At 44.1% G+C, this 26,992-nt stretch overlaps 1 protein-coding gene across 3 annotated transcripts in view; it reads left to right on the top strand.

Moving 5' to 3' along the window:
* The first annotated feature begins 772 nt into the window (after positions 1–772).
* LOC110520508 (target of Nesh-SH3) overlaps positions 773–26,992 on the top strand; it is a 58,377-nt gene continuing 32,157 nt past the window's right edge. The window contains exons 1-11 of one of the 3 annotated variants that reach the window (XM_036975062.1): positions 773–1,278; positions 10,946–11,125; positions 11,329–11,397; positions 11,530–11,662; positions 12,511–12,689; positions 14,449–14,498; positions 17,469–17,511; positions 19,472–19,537; positions 19,780–19,857; positions 24,256–24,450; positions 25,218–25,283. In XM_036975062.1, the coding sequence (XP_036830957.1) occupies positions 1,200–1,278; positions 10,946–11,125; positions 11,329–11,397; positions 11,530–11,662; positions 12,511–12,689; positions 14,449–14,498; positions 17,469–17,511; positions 19,472–19,537; positions 19,780–19,857; positions 24,256–24,450; positions 25,218–25,283 (1,138 nt within the window). In that variant the 5' untranslated portion in view covers positions 773–1,199. The remainder of the gene's footprint in view (positions 1,279–10,945; positions 11,126–11,328; positions 11,398–11,529; positions 11,663–12,510; positions 12,690–14,448; positions 14,499–17,468; positions 17,512–19,471; positions 19,538–19,779; positions 19,858–24,255; positions 24,451–25,217; positions 25,284–26,992) is intronic. The other 2 variants (XM_036975063.1, XM_036975064.1) reach the window with 2 other exon arrangements.

The following is a 26,992-nucleotide window of genomic DNA, read 5'->3' on the forward strand; positions in this document are numbered from 1 at the left end:
GATGAGAGAGAGATGAGAGGGATGAGAGAGGAATGAGAGAGGATGAGAGAGAGATGAGAGAGGGATGAGAGAGAGATGAGAGAGGGATGAGAGAGGAATGAGAGAGGGGTGAGAGAGGGATGAGAGAGGAATGAGAAAGGGGTGAGTGAGTGATTAAAGCGGAATGAGAGAGGATGAGAGAGGGATGAGAGAGAGATGAGAGAGGGATGAGAGAGGAAGACTCTTGAGTAGTTGGCTACTGGAACACCCCTCTTCTCATTTTTCTCCCTACCTCCATTTTTGGATGACTTATAACCTTACAACTTTGGGCTAAATTAAGAGAGAGGTAAAAAGAGTGGTAGAGTGAGGGATAGGAAAGTAAGGAAAAGAAGGAGGGAGACAAAGAAAGGAAAGGGAGAAATAGAGAATAAGTGCAATGAAAAATCAGCAAGAGCTTTATGGATAGAAAACAGCAGAGTTCTGGACATCGTAGAAAAAAACATACAGAAAGAATGAAAGTGGGATGAGAGAGAGAGAGAGAGAGAGAGAGAGAGAGGGAGGGAGAGAGAGAGAGAAAGAGAGAGAGAGAGAGGGGGGAGAGAGAGAGAGAGAGAAAGAGAGAGAGAGAGAGGGGGAGAGAGAGAGGGAGAGAGAGAGAGAGAGTGTGTGTGGGTGTGGGTGTGACAGCAAGTAAAAGAGCTCTGTTCTCTGTGGGAGAGTGAGAAAAAAGAAAGGGGGTGTGTTTGCCTCCCTGTGTCCCCTCCCTCTGTATGTATATATGCTGCAGGCTGGTCTCCCTGGATCCCAGAGCACAGCATAGAGCCCCAGAGCAACCAGCCCCTTAGCCCCAGACAGAGCCTGTCCAGTGTGCTGCACTAGTCCTGAGACCCACCAGCTCAGGGAAGTAGTCCAGCCACCAGAGACCGTTCTCAGAATCACACAGACCTAGGAGAATGACTTTACTGTTCTAGTTCTACTGTTCAAGTTCAACTGTTCTAGTCGTATACCAGGCTCAGTCTGTGAGCTAGTCCGGAGCTGGTTGATATTTACACTGAAATTCTCCAGCACTGTAGTCCAGTGGCTCACCTTAGTCCTCCTCTTAGTCCTGAACTGAGATCCTTTAGTGGAGCACCTGAGCAGATCTACACAAGTCACGTGTATCTAGTGAGACCCACCAGCCAGTCCTTTTTACCTGAGACCTCTGCAGATCAGCTACAACCATGCAGCTTTCACACACCTTCCTCCTCTTCATCGTTGGGGTGGCGCTGGCCAGCTCGTCCACGGCTCGGAGAAGCAGAGGTAGGTGACATCTGCATCACCATGATGAACCCTTACAGTTGACTTCTGACCAATACAATGGTATTTGAGTTGCTTGGCTTGCACTAAACTGAAGCATGCAGATACAAAACAATGGAAATGACAGGACTTTAACTGGTGAAATAGAGCGCACAGCCTGCAGTTATCCAATGTTAACTTATCACGGGTTGACTGTACATCAAATAGCATGAATATATGCCTTATTTTATTGGAATTCTGTCTTACCTATCACGACACAGTTAGCCTCAGATGATGTAAATGAAATGAAACGCATGTATACATACAGGTGAATGAAATGTGGACACCCCATACTGTAATCACATGACATTTTATGATGCTGACCGCTCAGTTTCATGTATAATTGTTGGACCAAACTGGAGACTGGTGTTTTATCATCATCAGATAGGGCTAAATATCAACCTACAACTGGTATGGATCCTGTAGTGACTATGGGTTCATATAATATTGCTACACATAATTTTTGTATCCTTTATTTAACTAGGCAAGTCAGTTAAGAACAAATTGTTATTTACAATGACAGCCTTGGAACAGCGGGTTAACTGCCTTGTTCAGGGGCAGAACGACAGATTTTTACCTCATCAGCCCGGGGATTCAATCCAGCAACCTTTGAGTTACTGGCCCAACGCTCTAACCACTAGGTTACCCGCCGCCCCATTACTGCAGTGTTGAATCTAAATCTGGAATAGGACTGTTATTGTAATGCTTACGCTGAGACTATGTCCACTGAGACCATGCTCCAAAACAGTCTGTGTACTTCACACTACGTGGTTGTGGTCGTGGTCTATGTACACTATGATTAATGCTATGCAATTGTTATTATAAACTGGGTGGTTTGAGCCTTGAATGCTGATTGGCTGACTGCCATGGTATAACAGATCGTATACCATGGGTATGACAAAACATTTATTTTTACTGCTCTAATTACGTTGGTAACCAGTTTATAATAGCAATAAGGCACCTCGGGGTTTGTGATATATGACCAATATACCACGACTAAGGGCTGTATCCAGGCACTCCGCGTTGCGTCGTGCATCAGAACAGCCCTTACCTGTGGTATATTGGCTATATACCACACCCCCTTGGGCCTTACTGCTTAATCATACTGCATGTTGGATGGTATGTGATGTGGTTGTTAATGTATCATGTGTTATTGCATTTGACCGTTATCACATGGCAGCCGAAACGTGCTGCCCTGCATATGTTGCCGTGACAACCACAGGTGGCCGTTGCCTTGTCCCATATTGCCTGGAAGGCTAGTGGTTCTGTAAATTTGTGCCTAGACACATGCACTCAATTGAGAGATAAAGTTTGTCCTATAGGTACACAGTAGAATACAGTACTCTGTGTCTTCTGTAGGCCTACTGTACATCATGTTGAAAATCCATGGACTGTCTTTAGTTGACCGGGAGCAAGGTGTTCCAAGGTGTTCACTCTTCACAACTGGTCGTGTCCAAAATTGTGCTTGGATTTTTTAAGAGTCACGTGAGTTTGTCCTATTTCCATGAAACAAGGTGGGCAAGCGAGGGTAAGAGAGGTTAACTCCTATTAATAGTGTCCAGTCTTTACAAATGAAAGTGTTTCCAGGTTACAGGTCAGGGTTGTGGCAGTTTGGTCCTTTTTGCAATGTGCCATGATGTTGATGCACTATATACCTCTTTGTGTATGTTAGGTGTATTAAATACTGATGGAGACAGCATGGCTGTTGAAACGATGGTATTCAATTCTTGCATCTGAGCTCCTACAGTGTGCGACTCTCCTTTAATTTTTCAGTTGTATGTGCTCTTACAGCCTGAGGGATGGAGGGATGGATAAGAGAGCTAGAAAGATAGAGGGATGGATGAGAAAGGGCTGGACAGATGGAGGGATTGATGAGAGAGGGCTAGACAGATGGAAGGATGGCTGAGAGATAGCTAGACAGATGGAGAGAGGGCTGGATAGATGGAGGGATTGATGAGAGAGTGCAAGACAGATGGAGGGATTGATTAGAGAGCGCTAGACAGATGGAGGGATGGCTGAGAGATAGCTAGACAGATGGAGAGATGGCTGAGAGAGGGCTGGATAGATGGAGGGATTGATTAGAGAGTGCTAGACAGATGGAGGGATGGCTGAGAGATAGCTAGACAGATGGAGCGATGATTGGAGAGCAATGGAGGGAGACGAAGGAAGGGAGAGTTGGGAAAAGAGAAAAATATTTTTGCCACCGCAGAAAACAGCTGTAGTTGAGCCAGATGTGGGATATATAGTATGAGATCAGATCAGATGTGGGAGATATAGTATGAGATCAGATGTGGGAGATATAGTATGAGATCAGGCAGACCAGTGCAGATGATAGTGTGGGAGTGTTAGCCCAGGCACCACCCTCTCTAGCTGGGCTGTGAGGTAAAGCTCTCCTCCCTGAGAAACTGGAGCATGGCTGGGCTGTGAGGTAAAGCTCTCCTCCCTGAGAACCTGGAGCATGGCTGGGCTGTGAGGTAAAGCTCTCCTCCCTGAGAACCTGCAGCATGGCTGGGCTGTGAGGTAAAGCTCTCCTCCCTGAGAACCTGGAGCATGGCTGGGCTGTGAGGTAAAGCTCTCCTCCCTGAGAACCTGGAGCATGGCTGGGCTGTGAGGTAAAGCTGTCCTCCCTGAGAACCTGGAGCATGGCTGGGCTGTGAGGTAAAGCTCTCCTCCCTGAGAACCTGCAGCATGGCTGGGCTGTGAGGTAAAGCTCTCCTCCCTGAGAACCTGGAGCATGGCTGGGCTGTGAGGTAAAGCTCTCCTCCCTGAGAACCTGGAGCATGGCTGGGCTGTGAGGTAAAGCTCTCCTCCCTGAGAACCTGCAGCATGGCTGGGCTGTGAGGTAAAGCTCTCCTCCCTGAGAACCTGCAGCATGGCTGGGCTGTGAGGTAAAGCTCTCCTCCCTGAGAACCTGGAGCATGGCTGGGCTGTGAGGTAAAGCTCTCCTCCCTGAGAACCTGGAGCATGGCTGGGCTGTGAGGTAAAGCTCTCCTCCCTGAGAACCTGGAGCATGGCTGGGCTGTGAGGTAAAGCTCTCCTCCCTGAGAACCTGCAGCATGGCTGGGCTGGCCCATGGTCAAGGGTGTGGTGCAGTGGTGTAAAGCCCCCTAAAGCTTATCAAGCCCCACACCCTCCCCTGTCCCCCATTGGAGTTATGTGATATTGTAGGTGAGGCCTCGCTCTTTTTGTTCTGAGGCGGAACCATTCTTCCCCAGCTCTTCACCTTCTCATTCCCAGGATGGAAACCTGAGAGCCAAACACCAGCAGAGCTACATTTTTTTATATTTTTTTATTTAACCTTTATTTAACTAGGAAGGGCTCATTGAGATTTAAAATCTCTTTTTCAAGAGATTAAAAACATTGACCGGTCAGGGAATCAGTCTCAAGATCATTCATCAGTGATTTAAAAATACCAATCGGGACAAGTTCTTCCCGTTTAAAAGTATTTTGTAAGGTGTTCCAAGACGATGGCGCAGAGTACATAAAAGACCTTTTACCAAATTCAGTTCGGACATTTGGAACAGTTAGCAGGATAAAGTCTAGCGAACGAAGAGAGTACCCACCACATTTCTGAACAATAAAAATGGCCAAATTAAAAGGTAGTAAACCCAAAATGGCTTTGTAAATATAAATAAAGCTTTTGTAAGAGACGAGGCACAACAGTAAATAACAGTATCATCAGCATAAAAATGAAGTTTTGCATTTTGGACATTTTTGTCTAAATCATTTATATAAATTGTGAATAAGAGAAGACCAAGTCCAGAGCCTTGGAGCACACCATTAAAGACAGAAAATTTAACAGACATAGGCTCATCAAATTGAGTGCACTGAGTTCTATCAGACAGATAGCTAGCAAACCATGCAACTGCATGCTCTGAAAGACCTACACTCGACAATCTCTGCCTTAGTATAGCATGATCAACTGTATCAAAAGCCTTAGAGAGATCAATAAAAGTGAGACATAGTGCTGTTTTTTGTCAAGGGCTTCAGTGATATAATTTAAAACCTTCATGGCTGCTGTAATTGTGCTATGCTTCTTCCTGAAGCCTGATTGGTACATTGATAAAATAGAGTTAGTAAATAAAAACTCACAAGGGTTTCAAGTATTTTCACCAGGGGTGACAGCTTTGAGATTGGCCTATAATTATTTATAAGAGTTGGATCTCCCCTTTTAAAAGTGGTCGGACAAATGCTGATTTCCAGATCTTTGGAATTTCATTACATTCCAGGGTTATATTGAACAGAGATGTAAGTGGTTCAGCTATGAAGTCAGCTGCCAGATTTAAAAAGCAGGGATCCAAAAGATCAGAACCTGCAGGCTTTCTCGGATCTAAGGATTTCAGGGCTTTATGTACCACCTGCACTGAGAATGGCAAAAAGCTAAAAGATTGACCAGCTCTCACTGGTTCATCCACACAGGGTTGTACAGAGACAGAGAACACTGAATCAAACAGCCTACCAGATGATACAAAGTGCTCATTGAAACAATTCAGCATTTCAGTTTTGTCATATACAGCAACAGAGTCCTTCAAAACACATGACGGTAATTCATTAACATAACTGTTACCAGACATAGACTTAATAGCCTTCCAAAACTTTCTAGGGTCATTCAGGTTATCAGTGGTAACAGACATAAAATATTCAGACTTGGCCTACATAAAATCAACTACAGCCACAGAGCCCCACAGTCTTCAACTAGACTAAAGTTAAAAAGCCTCACAGTCTTCAACTAGACTAGAGCCACAGAGCCCCACAGTCTTCAACTAGACGTGAGCCACATAGCCCCACAGTATTCAACAAGACGAGAGCCACAGAGTCCCACAGTCTTGAACTAGACTTGAGCCACATAGCCCCACAGTATTCAACAAGACGAGAGCCACAGAGTCCCACAGTCTTGAACTGGACTTGAGCCACATAGCCCCACAGTATTCAATTAGACTAGAGCCACAGTGTGCCACAGTCTTGAACTAGACTTGAGCCACATAACCCCCCAGTATTCAACTAGATGAGAGCCACACAGCCCCTAAAACACAAAACCTGCCCAGTAGTGTGTGTTTTATGTATTGTATGTGCATACAGTGGGATCATAGTAGTCAATGTCCCTTCAAACAGAGGAAGGAGAAGAACAAGTATAGAAGAACATGAGGGAGGAGGAATCCAAAGACTATGAATACAAAACAAGCTGCCTAGAGGACCTAGTTTGGCAAGATTAAAATCAACAACATGACAATGATTCCAAAGCCCCACACACACACACACACGCACACACACACACACGCGTGCGCACGTACACACACACACACACACATACACACACACACACACACACACACACACACACACATACACACACACACACACACACACACACACACACACACACACACTGAATTTGCGAGAGCACTGAGCTCAACCACTGACAAAACTAATGACCTCATCCCTCCTCCAGAGGACCATCCATCACCAGTGATGGCCGTTGTGAAGCCCAGTCCCCTCCAGTCAATGTTTCCGCTCAGTGTCTTCAGTCTAAGGGAGACTCTATGATCCAGCCATAGAGGAATACAGTGGGATCAGAGTGGGAGGGTTTATTGTGTCTTGTCAAGTGTGCTGATGGATTGATGGATTATCTGGTCCATTTTTGTGGTGATTCACTATCAGTATGAGGTGGAGGTTTCATCTCTTGATCAAGAAAGGATTGTATTTTAGGATTGTGTCGTTTCTCTGATATTTGTTGAAGCGTGCGAGTGGAGGAAGTTGCTGTAGTAAACCCCATGATAACATGGTGACAGGCAGAGCTCTCCTCCATAAAAACAAAACATCTAACTGATCTTCCCTCTTAGTAACCACTTGGATGGATACTGCAGCTATGTGGGAAATTTGCATTACCTTCTAATAACAATCAGATGACATTTATGACAGATTGTATGATTTACTGATCTATTGCATAATTAAATAAGTGTGCTTAGCTGCTGAGACCTGGAACAGAGTATGAAGCACACTGCACACACTGTGTCCCTGTCACAACATGTGGACTACATTTTCTCAGATGAAGAGCCAATTAGCTTTCTCAATGTTTTTATCTAAACATTTCACATGACGTTTCTCTCATACCTGTGTAGTAACATATATGGTAACACAAATGTTTAGTAATATGTTATTGCTATAGGTGTGAGCTTTTCACCTGGTGCAAATGCTTAGTAATTGTGGCCCTAGATGGTCAAAGGCCATGATGTCCACGAGGTCCATCAAGGTCAAAGAGTCAATTGGTACATTCAACTGAAGTATTTATTTGTTTCATATAACAGGGTGCTGGTAAGGTCAGGTCCATGATTACAGATGGCTATCTACAGGTCTGCTGCCCTCAGTACAAGCCTAGGTGTTTGTGTGAGTGTGCGTGTGTTTGTTATGAAGACGAATATAGTCCTCAAGCTGTAAGTCCGTGGTAACAGTGACAAAGCTTTGGTCAGTTTGAACATTCTGTTATGTTGGAGATGTTGGAACTTAATTCGTCATTCTTAATCCTCACTGCCTGTATCCAAGATCCAAAATCCTCTTCCTTATCTGTGTTGTTGTTGGCTAATATTCCTTTCTAGTCTCATCTGTTCTTGTGGCTTGGCTGTGAACAGCTTTAATTTGAATTCAGGCTGTGAATACACAACAATTGTGGAATACGTCAAGAGGTATGAAAACATTCTGAAGGCTCTGTAGATGATTGGGGTAATGACGGACCATTTCTAAACATCCAGTCATTTCAAACTGGAAATACAGATAAGACTAATAGCCCCTGGTGAAGAACGGCCAAACTGTTGGGGTTTGGACCAGGTTCTTAGGTGACTGAGACAATGTTTGCTTCTTTTGGAGTTGGAGAAACGCAGCCTGAAGTTTCCAAATGTTTCATACACTGGAAACCCCCCTCCTTGGAGCCAAAGCAAAAACCAATCCCTCATTGTTTGATCTAAAATATTGAGGAGAAAAAAAACAAATGCAGTTTTGATAGAAAACACACAGTTGGCAAAGCTTAAGGTTATTTATCAAAAGCATGGTTTCCCCTCATTTCTGGCCAACCTCTTCACCTCTGGCGGCTGCTGGCAGTGTGTGCATATTTATTTTTTCAAAAGCATGTTCCACAATTTCAACTTAATTAACTATTTAGTTTGCCCTTAAATATCTCACTGCAGTTTGCAAAATGCACATACTGTATAATTAAGTAAAATACGTGACCGACTAGCTGGATTCAGTCTTACACTGCCTTCAGAAAGTATTCTGACCCCTTGTCTTTTTCCACATGTTGTTACGTTACAGCCTTACTCTAAAATGGATTCAATAAAACAATATCCTCAGCAATCTACACACAATACCTACACATACTGAGCAGCTCATGTTATAGACAGAGAAAGGATTACCTACACATACTGAGCAGCTCATGTTATAGACAGATAAATAATTACCTACACATACTGAGCAGCTCATGTTATAGACAGAGAAATAATTACCTACACATACTGAGCAGCTCATGTTATAGACAGAGAAAGGATTACCTACACATACTGAGCAGCTCATGTTATAGACAGATAAATAATTACCTACACATACTGAGCAGCTCATGTTATAGACAGAGACATAATTACCTACACATACTGAGCAGCTCATGTTATAGACAGAGACATAATTACCTACACATACTGAGCAGCTCATGTTATAGACAGAGAAATAATTACCTACACATACTGAGCAGCTCATGTTATAGACAGAGAAATAATTACCTACACATACTGAGCAGCTCATGTTATAGACAGATAAATAATTACCTACACATACTGAGCAGCTCATGTTATAGACAGAGAAAGGATTACCTACACATACTGAGCAGCTCATGTTATAGACAGATAAATAATTACCTACACATATTGAGCAGCTCATGTTATAGACAGATAAATAATTACCTACACATACTGAGCAGCTCATGTTATAGACAGAGAAAGGATTACCTACACATACTGAGCAGCTCATGTTATAGACAGATAAATAATTACCTACACATACTGAGCAGCTCATGTTATAGACAGAGACATAATTACCTACACATACTGAGCAGCTCATGTTATAGACAGAGACATAATTACCTACACATACTGAGCAGCTCATGTTATAGACAGAGAAATAATTACCTACACATACTGAGCAGCTCATGTTATAGACAGAGAAATAATTACCTACACATACTGAGCAGCTCATGTTATAGACAGATAAATAATTACCTACACATACTGAGCAGCTCATGTTATAGACAGAGAAAGGATTACCTACACATACTGAGCAGCTCATGTTATAGACAGATAAATAATTACCTACACATATTGAGCAGCTCATGTTATAGACAGATAAATAATTACCTACACATACTGAGCAGCTCATGTTATAGACAGAGAAATAATTACCTACACATACTGAGCAGCTCATGTTATAGACAGAGACATAATTACCTACACATACTGAGCAGCTCATGTTATAGACAGAGAAAGGATTACCTACACATACTGAGCAGCTCATGTTATAGACAGAGAAATAATTACCTACACATACTGAGCAGCTCATGTTATAGACAGAGAAATAATTACCTACACATACTGAGCAGCTCATGTTATAGACAGATAAATAATTACCTACACATATTGAGCAGCTCATGTTATAGACAGATAAATAATTACCTACACATACTGAGCAGCTCATGTTATAGACAGAGAAAGGATTACCTACACATACTGAGCAGCTCATGTTATAGACAGATAAATAATTACCTACACATACTGAGCAGCTCATGTTATAGACAGAGAAAGGATTACCTACACATACTGAGCAGCTCATGTTATAGACAGATAAATAATTACCTACACATACTGAGCAGCTCATGTTATAGACAGAGACATAATTACCTACACATACTGAGCAGCTCATGTTATAGACAGAGAAATAATTACCTACACATACTGAGCAGCTCATGTTATAGATTAAAAATGATAATAATTTAGATAGAAGCATGCTGCATGGCAGACCAATCCGAACTCATCTCTCGGCATGTCCAGCCCATCAGTTATCTCAGCCAATCATGACTAGCGGGAAGGTGCCTGGCTTTTTCCATGGCTAAACCAACGAGGATCCTAATAAAATAAAACAAATCTTTGTATTTTCAGATATACACATTTGCTTTTAAGGCACATGAACGTTCACATGTTCCAGAACACCTTTTTTAAACATAAATGTTTATGTTCAAATGCCTCTTCTTTGACGTGCGACACACGGCTAGTTTCCTGAAACGAGTGACATATTTGATCATTCTGATCTTTGGTTAACGGAGCAGGAACTTTGTATCCTTCCATTCCGTCTCATACCCAACACAGACCTGGCCAAAGTTCTCTCACCCAATTAACACTCCTAGCTTCAGTCCCTGTTCACTACCAGTAATTTACATATTTATGATTATTTTTATTTAACCTTTATTTAACTAGGCAAGTCAAATAAGAACAAGTTCTTATTTACAATGACGGCCTACCCCCGGAGGAGGGGAGGGTGGGGCATGTGTGTGTGTGTGTGCGCACCATACTGACTACTGTATGCTCTCCTCTGCCCCCAGTGAGACGTCAGAACATGAAGGTGAGGATCAACGCTACAGGCGACACCATTGTGATGAAGTTTGTACGTCCCAACGCTGACACCAAGCTGGAGGGCTACATCCTGGGCTACGGCAGCAGCATGTTCTCTAAACAGTTCATCCAACTCCCAGAGAACGGACTGCCCTACGAGACCGAGATCGGTGAGGCGTTTGTGTGTGTGTGTTTAGTATGTAATGTATGATTGCATGATTATGCCCCATGAACTGTGGTAGATTGCTGTGGTAGATTACACACACACGCACACACACACACACACGCACGCGCACACACACACACACACACACACACACACACACACACCTTTCTTCTGCTAGCAGTGTTAAACCCTGAATCTCTCTTCCAGATGCCGAGCCCAAGTACCTGATTGCTGTCCAGCCCGTCCCAGTTAACAATGTGAAGAAACAGTGCACAGGTACTGCACGTGCACCAACTCTGTGTTACCAGTAATCATTTGATAGATTACATTGACTCTTTTCTTATTTATACCCATTGCTTTGAATTTGATGAGGTTAACCTTTGAACTCTGACCCCTGTGACTCCCCAGGCAAGGTGAACCTGGAGAAGCCACTGCACCTGGTGATTGGGTCCGTGACCCCCACCTCGGTGCTGCTGTCCTGGGGGACCTTCCTCAAGATGCCCTACGAGGGGGACATCATGAACGACTGCCTGGAGGACGGGTGAGTTAAAGTACACCAACACACACGTAAGGACGCACAAACATGCACGCTCAGCAGAGTGAGCCAGTGAGGGGGTTACGGGTACACAGCTCATCTACAAAGGTTGATGTTGTTCCCGTTCAGTGCTGGTTTGTCATGCTGCTCTCTGTCCATAGAGACACAGGGCAGTAAGGGTACTCAGATGGGCCAAAAATCACACAGTGGGTCCCACCACACTAAGGAGATTATTTTTCACAGCTTGAGAAAGACGTATTTCACTCACCTGACATTTACAGTATGTCATACACAACAGACAGCATTAAAATGTTGGTATAACTGCAACACATTGTTCTGCCAGGGAGGCAGTGGGGCGAGGGCACAGGTGTTTAATAGTGGTGGAGTGATCCTCATCCTACACATCAACCAACTGTACCTCTCTAAACTTCCCCTCTTCTCTCTACTGAGCTTTGGAAACCCCATTGGAAAGCTTGACCTCAACCTGCTCTGCTCACAGCAAACTCTAAAGTTCCTACTAGCTTTCTAAACACTTGAATGTCGCACATGACCACGGCCTGCACAACACATCTCAACCAGGAAACTAGAACTTACAGCTCTGCATTCACAGCTGTCACTGTCACAAAATGGTGAACAGACAGCTGTCACAGCTAAATAACAAGCCATTGTGTTACAAATGAGTCCCTAGAAACTGTGTCATCCTGCTGTAGTATCCATGTTACTACACAATGTCTGACATTTCTATTACATTCTATGTTTGTTGTCATAGTCACTAAACAATACACAATGTTATAATACTACTGATGACAATGTGTGATAATGAACAATGTTGTGTTCTATCTGTGTTGACCCAGGCACTACACAGTGCGTTACCGTGAGAGGAACAGGAAGTGGACTCAACAGACCTGCCCCTCCAGCGACATGGTCATCGATAACCTGAAGCCCAACACGGCCTACGAGTTTGGTGTCCGACCCAACAACGAAGAACGCAGTGGAGTGTGGAGCAAGCCAGTTATCCACAACACCAACATGGGTAGGTCACCTAAACACGTCTCTTTCCTTCCATGGTGCATCGCTCAAATCATTCCCCCTTCAAACACATCCACAAATGGATGCAGCACTGAGTCTGTCAGTATCTTACACATATCACCTGTTTTTTTTATACAGTTGAAGTTGGAAGTTTACATACACCTCAGCCAAATACATTTAAACACAGTTTTTCACAATTCACAATTCACAATTTCACAAGAATGATTTATTTCAGCTTTTATTTCTTTCACCTCATTCCCAGTGGGTCAGAAGTTCACATACACTCAATTAGTATTTGGTAGCATTGCCTTTAAATTGTTGAACTTGGGTCAAACGTTTTGGGGAGACTTCCACAATCTTCCTACAATAAGTTGGGTGAATTTTGGCCCATTCCTCCTGACAGAGCTGGTGTAACTGAGGCAGGTTTGTTGTTCTCCTTGTTCTGCCCACACATTTTCTATGGGATTGAGGTCAGAGCTTTGTGATGGCCACTCCAATACCTTGACTTTGTTGTCCTTAAGCCATTTTTCCACAACTTTGGAAGTATGCTTGGGGTCATTGTCCATTTGGAAGACTCATTTGCGACCAAGCTTTAACTTCCTAAGTGATGTCTTGAAATGTTGCTTCAATATATCCACATCATTTTCCTGCCTCATGATGCCATCCATTTTGTGAAGTGCACTAGTCCCTCCTGCAGCAAAGTACCCCCACAACATGATGCTGCCCCCCCCCCCCCCCCCCCCCCCCCCCCCCCCCGTGCTTCACGGTTGGGATGGTGTTCTTTGGATTACAAGCCTTTCCCTTTTCCCTCCAAACATAATGATGGTCATTATAGCCAAACAGTTCTATTTTTGTTTCATCAGACCAGAGGACATTTCTCCATGTGCAGTTGCAAACCATAGTCTGGCTTTTTATGGCGGTTTTGGAGCAGTGGCTTCTTCCTTGATGAGCGGCCTTTCAGGTTATGTCAATATAGGACTCGTTTTACTGTGGATATAGATACTTTCGTACCTGTTTCCTCCAGCATCTTCACAAGGTCCTTTGCTGTTGTTCCGGGATTGATTTGCACTTTTTGCACCAAAGTACGTTCATCTCTAGGAGACAGAATGCATCTCCATCCTGAGTGGTATTGCGGCTGGGTGGTCCCATGGTGTTTATACTTGTGTACTATTGTTTGTACAGATGAACGTGGTACCTTCAGGCGTTTGGAAATTGCTCCCAAGGATGTACCCGACCTGTGGAGGTCTACAATTCTTTTTCTGAGGTCTTGGCTGATTTCTTTTGATTTTCCCATGATGTCAAACAAAGAGGCACTGAGTTTGAAGGTAAGCCTTGAAATACATCCCCAGGTACACCACCAGTCGACTCAAATGATGTCAATTAGCCTATCAGAAGCTTCTAAATCCATGACATCATTTTCTGGAATTTTCCAAGCTGTTTAAAGGCACAGTCAACTTAGTGTATGTAAACTTCTGACGCACTGGAATTGTGATACAGTGAATTATAAGTGAAATAATCTGTCTGTAAACAATTTTTGGAAAAATGACTTGTGTCATGCACAAAGTAGATGTCCTAACCGACTTGCCAAAACTATAGTTTGTTAACAAGAAATGTGTGGAGTGGTTGAAAAACGAGTTTTAATGACTCCAACCTGTGTATGTTAACTTCCGACTTCAACTGTACATATTCCTTACGGTCCAGTACTAGTAACATGTTATTAGTTCCAGATGTTTATTCTTCTTGTGTTGTGGTTGTGTTTTCAGAGAAGGCCATGCAGAAACCTTTCAGACCAAGGACCCCTCTGACGCCTGTGGTACGTCCTGCACTTATAACTCCTGCTAAAGAATGTGCACTGTGTCTGTGGTGAGTGTTCTGTCCAACGTTGATGATTTAGCTTTGTAAGTCTGTAGTGTACTCTAGTCTGTAGTGTACTCTAGTCTGTAGTGTACTCTAGTCTGTAGTGTACTCTAGTCTGTAGTGTACTCTAGTCTGTAGTGTACTCTAGTCTGTAGTGTACCCTAGTCTGTAGTGTACTCTAGTCTGTAGTGTGCTCTAGTCGGTAGTCTGTAGTGTACTCTAGTCTGTAGTGTACCCTAGTCTGTAGTGTACTCTAGTCTGTAGTGTGCTCTAGTCTGTAGTGTACTCTAGTCTGTAGTGTACTCTAATCTGTAGTGTACTCTAGTCTGTAGTGTACTCTAGTCTGTAGTGTACTCTAGTCTGTAGTGTACCCTAGTCTGTAGTGTACTCTAGTCTGTAGTGTGCTCTAGTCGGTAGTCTGTAGTGTACTCTAGTCTGTAGTGTACCCTAGTCTGTAGTGTACTCTAGTCTGTAGTGTGCTCTAGTCTGTAGTGTACTCTAGTCTGTAGTGTACTCTAATCTGTAGTGTACTCTAGTCTGTAGTGTACTCTAGTCTGTAGTGTACTCTAGTCTGTAGTGTACCCTAGTCTATAGTGTACTCTAGTCTGTAGTGTGCTCTAGTTGGTAGTCTGTAGTGTACTCTAGTCTGTAGTGTACCCTAGTCTGTAGTGTACTCTAGTCTGTAGTGTGCTCTAGTCGGTAGTCTGTAGTGTACTCTAGTCTGTAGTGTACCCTAGTCTGTAGTGTACTCTAGTCTGTAGTGTGCTCTAGTCGGTAGTCTGTAGTGTACTCTAGTCTGTAGTGTGCTCTAGTCTGTAGTCTGTAGTGTACTCTAGTCTGTAGTGTGCTCTAGTCTGTAGTCTGTAGTGTACTCTATTCTGTAGTGTACTCTATTCTGTAGTGTGCTCTAGTCTGTCTTTAGTAAGTCCATAGTGTAATATAAGGGATGCCTGGAGCTTTCTTTCCGTCCTGCTCCTTAGTGGAAATAGCGAAACAAGTAGCGGAGAGGAGAGGAGAGGAGAGGAGAGGAGAGGAGAGGAGAGGAGAGGAGATGAGAGGAGAGGAGAGGATCAAACCAGAGATGGAGGAAAACAAGTTGTGGAGGGGAGAAGAGAGTAGAGAAGAGAAAAGAGAAGTGTTGGCCTTGAGTTTCTGGCCGTGCTCGGTGACTGGACTGTGTTCCTCTGTTCTTTCACTTGTCCCCGGCCCCACTCTTATGCAGCTGCACAGCTGACCAGCATTAGCCTCAACGCTGGCACTTCATGAGGGAAAGTTGGAATAACCAGCTTCCCGCCGGAGAGATTACAGATAAGACACAGTGAAGAGGGCAAGGGACCATGTAACAGAAAGAGAGAGTGAAGATACAGGGATAGAGAATATGAGAGGGACATACACACCACACAGAGCCCCAGGACAGCAACACAATTAGACCCAACCAAATCATGAGAAAACTAAAATATAATTACTTGACACATTGGAAAGAATTAACAAAGAAACTGAGCAAACTAGAATGCTATTTGGCCCTAAACAGAGAGTACACAGTGGCAGAATACCTGACCACTGTGACTGACCCAAACTTAAGGAAAGCTTTGACTATGTACAGACTCAGTGAGCATAGCCTTGCTATTGAGAAAGGCTGCCATAGGCAGACCTGGCTCTCAAGAGAAGACAGGCTATGTGTACACTGCCCACAAAATGAGGTGGAAACTGAGCTGCACTTCCTAAACTCCTGCCCAATGTATGACCATATTAGAGACACACATTTCCCTCAGATTACACAGATCCACAAAGAATTTGAAAACAAACCCGATTTTGATAAACTCCCATATCTACTGGGTGAAATACCATAGTGTAGCATGACAGCAGCAAGATTTGTGACCTGTTGCCACAAGAAAAGGTAAACCAGTGAAGAACAAACACCATTGTAAATGCAACCCATATTTATGCTTATTTATTTTCCCTTTTGTACTTTAACCATTTGTACATGGTTACTACACTGTAAATATACACAATATGACATTTGTAATGTCCTTATTCTTTTAGAACTTCTGTGAGTGTAATGTTTACTGTTCATTTTTTATAGTTTTTTCACTTTTGTAAATTATCTACCTCACTTGCTTTGGCAATGTTAACATGTTTCCCATGCCAATAAAGCCCCTTGAATTTAATAGAAAATTGACAGACATGGACTGGATTGAGTGAAGTAAATAGGTGAAGTAGGTAGCTGTTAGAGGAATTCAATTCCTATATGTTCATTAACCAATTCAATTATAACAAAGCAAAACACTGTCCGTTTCTAAGAATTTGTAAGGTTCTTATTTGCATAAAATAGACAAAGATCAGTCTCAATATTAATCAATAGCGTTTATTCCCGAGAGCTCTGGTCATAATACCATGTACATTGGTTTATATACCTCACATTTCGTCACATGTCCCTCCTCCTCTCAGACACAATGGCAAAATAGTTCACAAGCCTTCTCACATTGTCTGCCACCTGTTAAACAATATACTACAAGGTCTCTCCCCTCCCTGGGTAGGGACAGAATGTCCTGTAAGGAACACAGTATTCCAGCCGGTCTGACAATAGCTCCATTAGTTTCTAACAAGGAACAGAAAGTCCTTGTTCTAATTCTTGACTAAAACTACACACCTTATATTCAGTATTATGATTATAATAAGATTCATACATTCATACAGTAACAGAGTAGTATTCTGTTTAGTTATAATTCTAAGCTAAATGTATACATCATTTAGTCCTTCTTCATAAAAATCCCATAACAGTAGCTCTTCATCTTATCATTGTTGTGTCATGTCCAATCACCATAGACTACAGTATCATGGAGATCTCGCTGTCTCCACCCCTTCCCTCTCTCCCTGCCCCATCTCTCCTTGCCCCATCTCTCTCTTTCTTTCCCTCTCCTAACAGAAAACGGACAACATGCCACTGTCCTTCTTCCCTCCTCGTCACGGTAAGTCAACAGACAGACATACACACAGACACCGACACACGCATGCACATACTGTACACATGCGCTCCTGGTTTGGTCAAACCCTGGTTTTACACTGCGGCAAAGACTTTACAGGACATGATGATTTATCAACATCCCTCCCAAAACGTCTGTTCCACCACTCCTCACTGAACCCTGTTCTGAGGAGCCAGCTCTGGAAGAATTTAACCAGAACATCTGAATTAGGACTCTGCAGACAGGACCTCATCATCATTAAGTCAATGTTATAGTCTCCTAATCTTCCTTCTGATAACCACAGGGTTTCTTACAGGTGACCAGAGAAGATGACAGCCAATGTGTACATGTCTACTGTACACACATGTCGTCTATGATGGTTATGACAATGTGATCAGCAAGATACATGCTTGTTAGGGCTGTCAATTATTTTTTTTATACTCTTTGTGAAATAGGCCTACTGTGTTTGAACTCAGGCCATACAACCTGCACTGTAATACACTGAGCCCATTCATACTGCACTGTAATACACTGAGCCCATACATACTGCACTGTAATACACTGAACCCATACAACCTGCACTGTAATACACTGAGCCCATACACACTGCACTGCAATACACTGAGCCCATACATACTGCACTGTAATACACTGAACCCATACATACTGCACTGTAATACACTGAGCCCATACATACTGCACTGTATTACACTGAGCCCATACAACCTGCACTGTAATACACTGAGCCCATACATACTGTACTGTAATACACTGAACCCATACATATTGCACTGTAATACACTGAGCCCATACATACTGCACTGTAATACACTGAGCCCATACATACTGCACTGTAATACACTGAGCCCATACATACTGCACTGTAATACACTGAGCTCATACATACTGTACTGTAATACACTGAGCCCATACATACTGTACTGTAATACACTGAACCCATACATATTGCACTGTAATACACTGAACCCATACATACTGCACTGTAATACACTGAGCCCATACATACTGCACTGTATTACACTGAGCCCATACAACCTGCACTGTAATACACTGAGCCCATACATACTGCACTGTATTACACTGAACCTATACATACTGCACTGTAATACACTGAACCCATACAACCTGCACTGTATTACACTGAGCCCATACAACCTGCACTGTAATACACTGAACCCATACAACCTGCACTGTAATACACTGAACCCATACACACTGCACTGTATTACACTGAACCCATACATACTGCACTGTATTACACTGAGCCCATACATACTGCACTGTAATACACTGAACCCATACATACTGCACTGTAATACACTGAACCCATACATACTGCACTGTATTACACTGAACCCATACATACTGCACTGTATTACACTGAGCCCATACATACTGCACTGTAATACACTGAGCCCATACATACTGCACTGTAATACACTGAACCCATACATACTGCACTGTAATACACTGAACCCATACAACCTGCACTGTAATATACTGAGCTCATATGCACTGCACTGTATTACACTGAGCCCATACATACTGCACTTTAATACACTGAACCCATACATACTGCACTGTAATACACTGAGCCCATACATACTGCACTGTAATACGCTGAACCCATACATACTGCACTGTAATACACTGAACCCATACATACTGCACTGTAATACACTGAACCCATACATACTGCACTGTAATACACTGAACCAATACATACGGCACTGTATTACACTGAACCCATACATACAGCACTGTATTACACTGAGCCCATACATACTGCACTGTATTACACTGAACCCGTACTTACTGCACTGTAATAAAATGAACATAGCCAATACATTGGGAATGTAATTGCTACTCACAGCAGCCACACTGGGAAACTCCAGGCTGGCAAAGTGACGATAGCTGTTGATGTTTGTCCCCTCCTTCTGTTTAGCTGTCCATAACAGGAGCAAGGGCAGAACCCTCTTCAGGACCCCTATGGCTCCAAGGACCACCTTCGGTAATGAGCCATGCAACTGTGTCCTATGATCTTTCCTTCTTGACCTTATTCCATCTTGACCTTATTCTTCTTGACCTTATTCCTTCTTAACCTTGTAGTCTTTTTCAATCTTACACTTTTCATTTCTCTTTCTTTTCCTCAGGAAAGCGTTGACACCATTTCACAGTGTATATCCCGTAGTAGGACATCACATTTCACTCCACAGATTTTGTGTTGTTCTTAAAGTGTGTTATGTTCCTCAGCCCCAACCTCGACCAATAGACAGCACGTCCTGTCCACTCCAAGACCCACAATGCCCCTGGGGCAGAACGAGCCAACCGGTAAACAAACAGACACTTTACTCCCTAACGAGACAGGACGGCTTAACTGTCAGTCAGCTTGGCTGCAGCCAGTGAAAGGCTGGGTGGGTGGGTGCTATTTCAGAGGGATCTTCTTTTATGATTGGCTGCATGAGTACGATTGGCATGCACTAAGTACAGAAGTAGAGAGCCCCTCATCCGGATCTCAGGAGAAGATGGCTGAAAGTTCTAATACTGCCTCAGACAATTGGTCCCCATGGAGGCGGAGCTAGGTTGCCACGGCAGCATGGCCTAGCCTAGTGGTTGGTTGGTCCAGGTGAGAACGACCCTTGAACTTTTGAGCGTATTGCATAAGCGCTGCTTGTTCACGCAATATGTTTCTCATCAGTCACGTCCCACAAACAAGTCACTCGTCTTCCTCTCTCTTCCTCAATCTTTGTCTCATTTTGTTGCTGTCTGTCCAAACATCTATCAGCATCTTGCACCATATGTAACCCACATTCATTAATCTGTTGATTTCAATACTTTTAAAACATTCTACACACAACTGTTCATTTAGAATCATTATTTTAACCCATGCTGCTTTGCTTTCAGCCAGTGTTGAAGGTGTTCTGTCCAGTCTGCATGATAAATGCGCATATTACAGTCTAAAAGGTGTTCAGTCCAGTTTGCATGATAAAGTAGTATATTACAGTCTAGAACAGTGGAATTCAAAGTCGGGGTTGCAACCCCTGCTGAGCCCAACTAATTAGATTTGAGGTGGGATGGGGTCGCAAGAAATTATTTGGAAAAAAAATGGGATCCCCAGAAATTCTGCAGGAAATGGGGTCCCAGCTGAAAATGTTTGAATACCACTGGTCTAGAAGGTGTTCAGTCCAGTCTGCATGATACACAGTAGGAGCAAGTTACAGTCTAGAAGGTGTTCAGACCAGTCTGCATGATACACAGTAGGAGCAAGTTACAGTCTAGAAGCTGTTCAGTCCAGTCTGCAAGGTAAAGTAGCAAATTACAGTCTAGAAGGTGTTCAGTCCAGTCTGCATGATAAAGAAGTAAGTTACAGACTAGGAGGTGTTCAGTCCAGTCTGCATGATAATGTGTCATACTACAAAATGACTCCACTTTCTTCCCAACAGAAGCAGAGCCTCACCGATCTATCATAAAATGTCCTTATTTCTCATAGTGTACTCTTTTTAGTTGTATATTTTAAATATTTTTTTATGTAACCTTTAATTTAACTAGTCAAGTCACCTAAGAATGAATTCTTATTTACAATGACGGCCTACCCCGGCCAAGTTCTGACCCGGACGATGCTGGGCCAACTGTGCGCCGCTCTGTGGGACTCCCAATCACGGCCGGTTGTGAAACAGCCTAGAAGGATACATACAGTGTCTGACTGAAAGTCCCTTCTATCCTTTCTTTATTCACAGCATTCTATCATTTCTGTTATCCCTCTTGAAAAAGTGTTAACAAAACATCCAAAAAAGGACACTATACTCTCGACATCATCCCTGAAGTACTTTTGTATATATTTTAGACAGCAGTTATGAAAATAGCACTCATGAGCTAAAAGTTGTCCCAGAAAATGGCCTACTACGTCACATATGTGCAGATATGTGCACCATGTCATTGCTCTCTCTATTGCAGTGTTCATATGCTAGTCGGAACTAGGGAACACTGACATTTCTCACTTGCTGATTTGTTGAACGTGGTACATGTATAACTACAACCAGTTAGTTAGCATGTCGAAAATGTAAGAGTTACCTCTTTCCATTTAGCACTTGAAATCGGCCTCTCTCTCTCTCTCTCTCTCTCTCTCTCTCTCTCTCTCTCTCTCTCTCTCTCTCTCTCTCTCTCTCTCTCTCTCTCTCTCTCTCTCTCTCTCTCGCTCTCTCTCGCTCTCTCTCTCTCTCTCTCTCTCTCTCTCTCTCTCTCTCTCTCTCTCTCTCTCTCTCTCTCTCTCTCTCTCTCTCTCTCTCTCTCTCTCACTCACTCACTCACTCACTCACTCACTCACTCACTCACTCACTCACTCACTCACTCACTCATTACGTTTATTGCATAACTACACCACAACCAGCCCTCAAAAGCCCCTTCTACCTGGCCTTAACTGTGGTAGCATCAATATTACAATAGCGTATTGAGAAGTGACACAGAAACCCTGGAATGTCATGTTATCTACTCCTCTACAACATTCCAACTCCTTCTCTCTCTCTCTCACTCACTCTCTCTCCATCTCCCTTTCTGTCTCTATTCCCTTTTCTCTCCCTCTTGGAGTCGAAGTAAAGTACCTGATTGGCTTAAACAATCAATCCTAACACCAGGTGATCAACCCTCACCCTGTTAAAACCTCATGGTTCACAGTCCTCCAAAAGCACACAGACAAATGCATTGTGGACAGCAGTCACTCAGTTGTCCTTGTCCTGACAGTCTGGAAGCTGCTTCTATGTGTAGTGACACGTTCTATGCACTACAAACCGCTCCATATGGGCTCAGCTCCTTTCAAATCCAACCCTCCCTATCAACCTCATGCCAGGTAAAGGTTTATATCTGTTATGTGCTGGTTGAACCCATATCAGCCTGGTTATCAGGGAGCATTGCTATCTATTCTCTATGGTTCTTTATTTTATCTGTCAATGGATTCTACAGTTTTTCTAAGCCATTTAAATATTTATTTTTTCCTGTGTCAAAGACCTGTCCTTGGTGTGCTGTCTGTTCTATAAAACATATTTCTATGGCCTCAATGTTCTACTCTCATCTCTCACCCACTCCAGGACGAGCAGACCAGATCAAATCTGCCTCCTCTCTCTCCGTGGACATCACCCGTGCCGCCCCCACCATCCCCTGTGCCTCCCTAACCATCCCCCGTGCCTCCCCAATCGTCCCCCGTGCTTCCTCCACCGTCCCCCTTGCCTCCTCCACCATCCCCCGTGCCTCCCCCACCATCCCCCGTGCCTCCCCCACCATCCCCCGTGCCTCCCCCACCATCCCCCGTGCTTCCCCAACCGTCCCCCGTGCTTCCTCCACCATCCCCCTTGCCTCCCCCACCCTCCCCTTACCCTCCCCCACCCTCCCCCATGCCTCCCCCCAGCTCCTGCCCTCCCCCACCCTTCCCCTGGCCTCTCCCACGGCCCCTGCGCATAACCCCCATCGTAACACCAGACCCCAACAGGCCAGACCCCAAGAAGCCAGAACCAAGCCTGAGCCTCAGGCCCAGCCCCAACAGGCCCGACCCCAACAGGCCAGACCCCAACAAGCCAGACCCCAGCCTGAGCCTCAGGCCCAGCCCCAACAGGTCAGACCCCAAAAGGCCAGACCCCAGCCCGAGACTCAGGCCCAGCCCCAACAGGCCAGACCCCAACAGGTCCAGCCTCAGGCCAAGCCTCAGGCCCAACCTCAGGCCCAACCTCAGGCCCAACCTCAGGCCCAGCCCCAACAGGTCAGACCCCAACAGGTCAGACCCCAACAGGCCAGACCCCAGTCTGAGACTCAGGCCCAGCCTCAGGCCCAGCCCCAACAGGCCAGACCCCAACAGGCCAGACCCCAGCCAGAGCCTCAGGCCCAGCCCCAACAGCCTGCTAAGGTCACCCAGAACCTACAGACCCCCACGGGTAAAGACCCTGCTCTCTCCACTCACCTCGGCCGTAACAGAGAAATAGAAAGATTTATAATGGATCATTGAGTCCAAACGTCTAATCCTCTGATAAAACATAAAGTTCTCTCTCACACAGCTCCCAGCCAATATCAGGTGGGACAACCTCTGCCAAGACCCGCCCTCGCCACTGAGAGGGCAAATAGTAACACCCGGGGTAACGATGACACCATTTTGTCCTATCACCATCTCTGTTGTCATCCAACCTCATGAACCCAAAGCTCTCATTGGTCATGTCTGCTCTCCATCAGTCAATTGTTGGATGACCTCATAGCTTACCCATAATACTATTTTCATCAGTCCGCACACTGTTACTATTGGTTGAATCTGTCTGTGTTGCACTCTGAACCCTTTCTCCCTCCTACCATCCCATTACAACAAACTGTACACCTATACCCTTGCATCTCTCCATCACCCTTTCCCATCCATCTCATCCTTACTACACCACACTCACCCCATTCCTGATCATTCCAGGCACTGGATAGTTTGGTCTCACTGGCATTAAATCATCCATCTTTCATGGAAAAGAAAAGAAGGGCAGTTCAACCAAAGTTTTGTTTCGTATCTCCATCCATTCTTTTCACTTCACTCTTCCTTTCCTTGTCTGCATCTTTCATTCATCCATTTATCCACCCACTCACTCATTCATTTGTTTTTCCATCCAGGGCTCCTACCATCTCACCTGAATGACCTTTGAACCTTGTCTCCATGGGATCGGACCCCTTCTCTCTCTCTAACCCCTCCTACTGCCCCTCTCTCTGATCATATAGGTACCAGCTTCCGGAGACCTTTGACCCCCACCGATCCTCGCTCTCCTATAGGCTCTGCCATTGCCACGGCAGCCAGGAACACGACATTGCCTCGTGGTCGCGTAGCTCTCTACTCCACCCCTAACGGCATCAGACCTCTCTCTCTACCCAGGAACAAAAACATCACCTCCCCCCTCACCTCCGTCACGAGTGAGGGTAACGGAGTAATGTTTTCCTCTTCTTCCTCCTTATCTTCCTCCCTCTGTCTTCACCACTAGCTCAGGTCTCACCTTTTCTTTCTCTCTCTCGCTCTCGCTCTCTCTCTCTCTCCTCTCACAAATCGATATGGGTGTCATGTGGTCTTGGTCCACAGTGTGGGTCAAAGAATGTGTAGGCTTAATAATTTCTGCCAATGTTTTTGGAGAGAGAGAGAGAAGAGAGAGAAGAGAGAGAGAAGAGAGAGAGAGAGAGAGAGAGAGAAGAGAGAGAGAGAGAGAGAGAGAGAAGAGAGAGAGAGAGAGAGAGAGAGAGAGAGAGAGAGAGAAGAGAGAGAGAGAGAGAGAGAGAGAGAGAGAGAGAGAAGAGAGAGAGAGAGAGAGAAGAGAGAGAGAGAGAGAGAGAGAAGAGAGAAGAGAGAGAGAGAGAGAGAGAGAGAGAGAGAGAGAGAAGAGATAGAGAGAGAGAAGAGAGAGAGAGAGAAGAGAGAGAGAGAAGAGAGAGAGAGAAGAGAGAGAGAGAGAAGAGAGAGAGAGAGAGAGAGAGAGCTACATCTGTGGAACACAGGCCAACTGGCTTCAAATCATTCAAAACACCAGACTGATCTGATCATTTACTTTTAAGAGAATGTGTTTTCAGATTTAATTATGTTATCCACTTTTAGTCTTGTTGTTGTTGTCCTCTCGTGTGTTCCTAGCATGTCTTTAGCATGTTCTCTGCGTTTTCAGACATGCTAAATTTAATGAGCCCTCTTCTCCCTCCAACAGCCGACGGGGAGCACCACAAGGGTCTTGCTATTCCCAAACCTGCAGTCTGGTCCGGAAACCGACTGGGTAAAAAACAGAGATGATTGTTACCTCTCAGTGTGTCTCTCACTCACTAACTAACCCATCTTCCCCGAGAGACGCCATTTTGTTTTATGTTCCCCGCAGCAAGCCCTCCATGCGCTTAAGCCACAACAACTTGTCCCTGTCCTAAGATTGGCAAGCTTGTCTGTTTGTCCGCGTGACTGTCCATTCTCATTGGGCATCCTGTCCATTTGCGTGTTGTGCCTGTTATTGTTGATGTGGGACTGAATCTGCTGCTGTGTTTGTCCACGTTTTGACTGTCAATATGACTGAAACTAAAGAAGAATCCTAGACCTGTTTTTCAGGTCATAAAAGACTGAATCTTACAGTAACTTGATATCTGGTTCGAATTTTCACACAAATCTCCCATTGACGTCAATGCATGATATGCTCGAAAATGTGTTACATCTCAAGCCAAAAAATTACCACAGTCATGGATGTCCACACCTACATTTCACTATAACCAGTTGTTGGCTTCAGTCTCAGCCGGTGTGTGTGTTTCTGTGAAACTGGCAGAGTTTCAGAGGTCATCAAGGAGCTCTAGGGCTTGCAGGAAGCAGCTCTACAGAATTCAAAACACACTGTCTACAAAAACAATCTGAAATACCAATGAAATATTATTACATTTCTAATGTCCCCACAGCAACATTATTCCAATATTTGCCCTTTTTGGTTCTAATGAACTGCAAAATGAAGTCATTGATGTAGTTGTGAATTATGATGTGTCTAAACGGTCAGTCAGTGGTGTCTGTCTGTCTGTCTGTCTGTCTGTCTTGGGCTTATCTGTCTCATATTACTATGGTCCCATCCACTTCCTGAAGCATGTGTCTCTCAGGGTGAATTCCACACTGGATGGAGTGCTCATATCTGTGTTCTGTACGTCAATGTCTTGCACATTGCACATCTCATGTTTGATTTGATGTTGTTAAACTGTGAATGTGGTCTATATAGTTTATATAGGCCTTACATTGTTTTGGGCCCTCTGCTTTGAGAGTGGATAGTGACCTTGAGTTTCTCGAGTATACAGTGCATTCGGAAAGTATTCAGACCCCTTGACTTTTTCAGAATTTTGTTACGTTACAGCCTTATTCTAAAATTGTTCAATTATATTTTTCCCTCATTAATCTACACACAATACCCCATAATGACAAAAACTTGTTTTTAGACATTTTTGCAAATTTATAGAAAAAATATATAACATTTACATAAGTATTCAGGCCCTTTGCTCAGTACTTTGTTGAAGTACCTTTGGCAGTGATTACAGCCTTGAGTCTTCTTGGGTACAACGCTACAAGCTTGAAACACCTGCATTTGGGGAGCTTCTCCCATTATTTTCTACAGATCCTCTTGGGAAGCGTTGTTGCACAGCTATTTTCAGTTCTTTCCAGAGATGTACTGACTGGGTTCAAGTCCAGGGTCTGGCTGGGCAACTCAAGGACATTCAGAGACTTGTCCCGAAGCCACTCATGCGTTGTCTTGGCTGTGTGCTTAGGGTCGTTGTCCTGTTGGAAGGTGAACATTCGTCCCAGTCTGAGGTCCTGAGTGCTCTGGAGCAGGTTTTCATCAAGGATTTCTCTGTCCTTTGCACCGTTCATCTTTTCCTCGATCCTGACTAGTCTCCCAGTCCCTGCCGCTGAAAAACATCCCCACAGCATGATGCTGCCACCACCATGCTTTACCGTAGGGATGGTTTT

Source organism: Oncorhynchus mykiss, chromosome 3 (assembly GCF_013265735.2).
Source record: "Oncorhynchus mykiss isolate Arlee chromosome 3, USDA_OmykA_1.1, whole genome shotgun sequence".
Taxonomy (NCBI): Eukaryota; Metazoa; Chordata; class Actinopteri; order Salmoniformes; family Salmonidae; genus Oncorhynchus; species Oncorhynchus mykiss.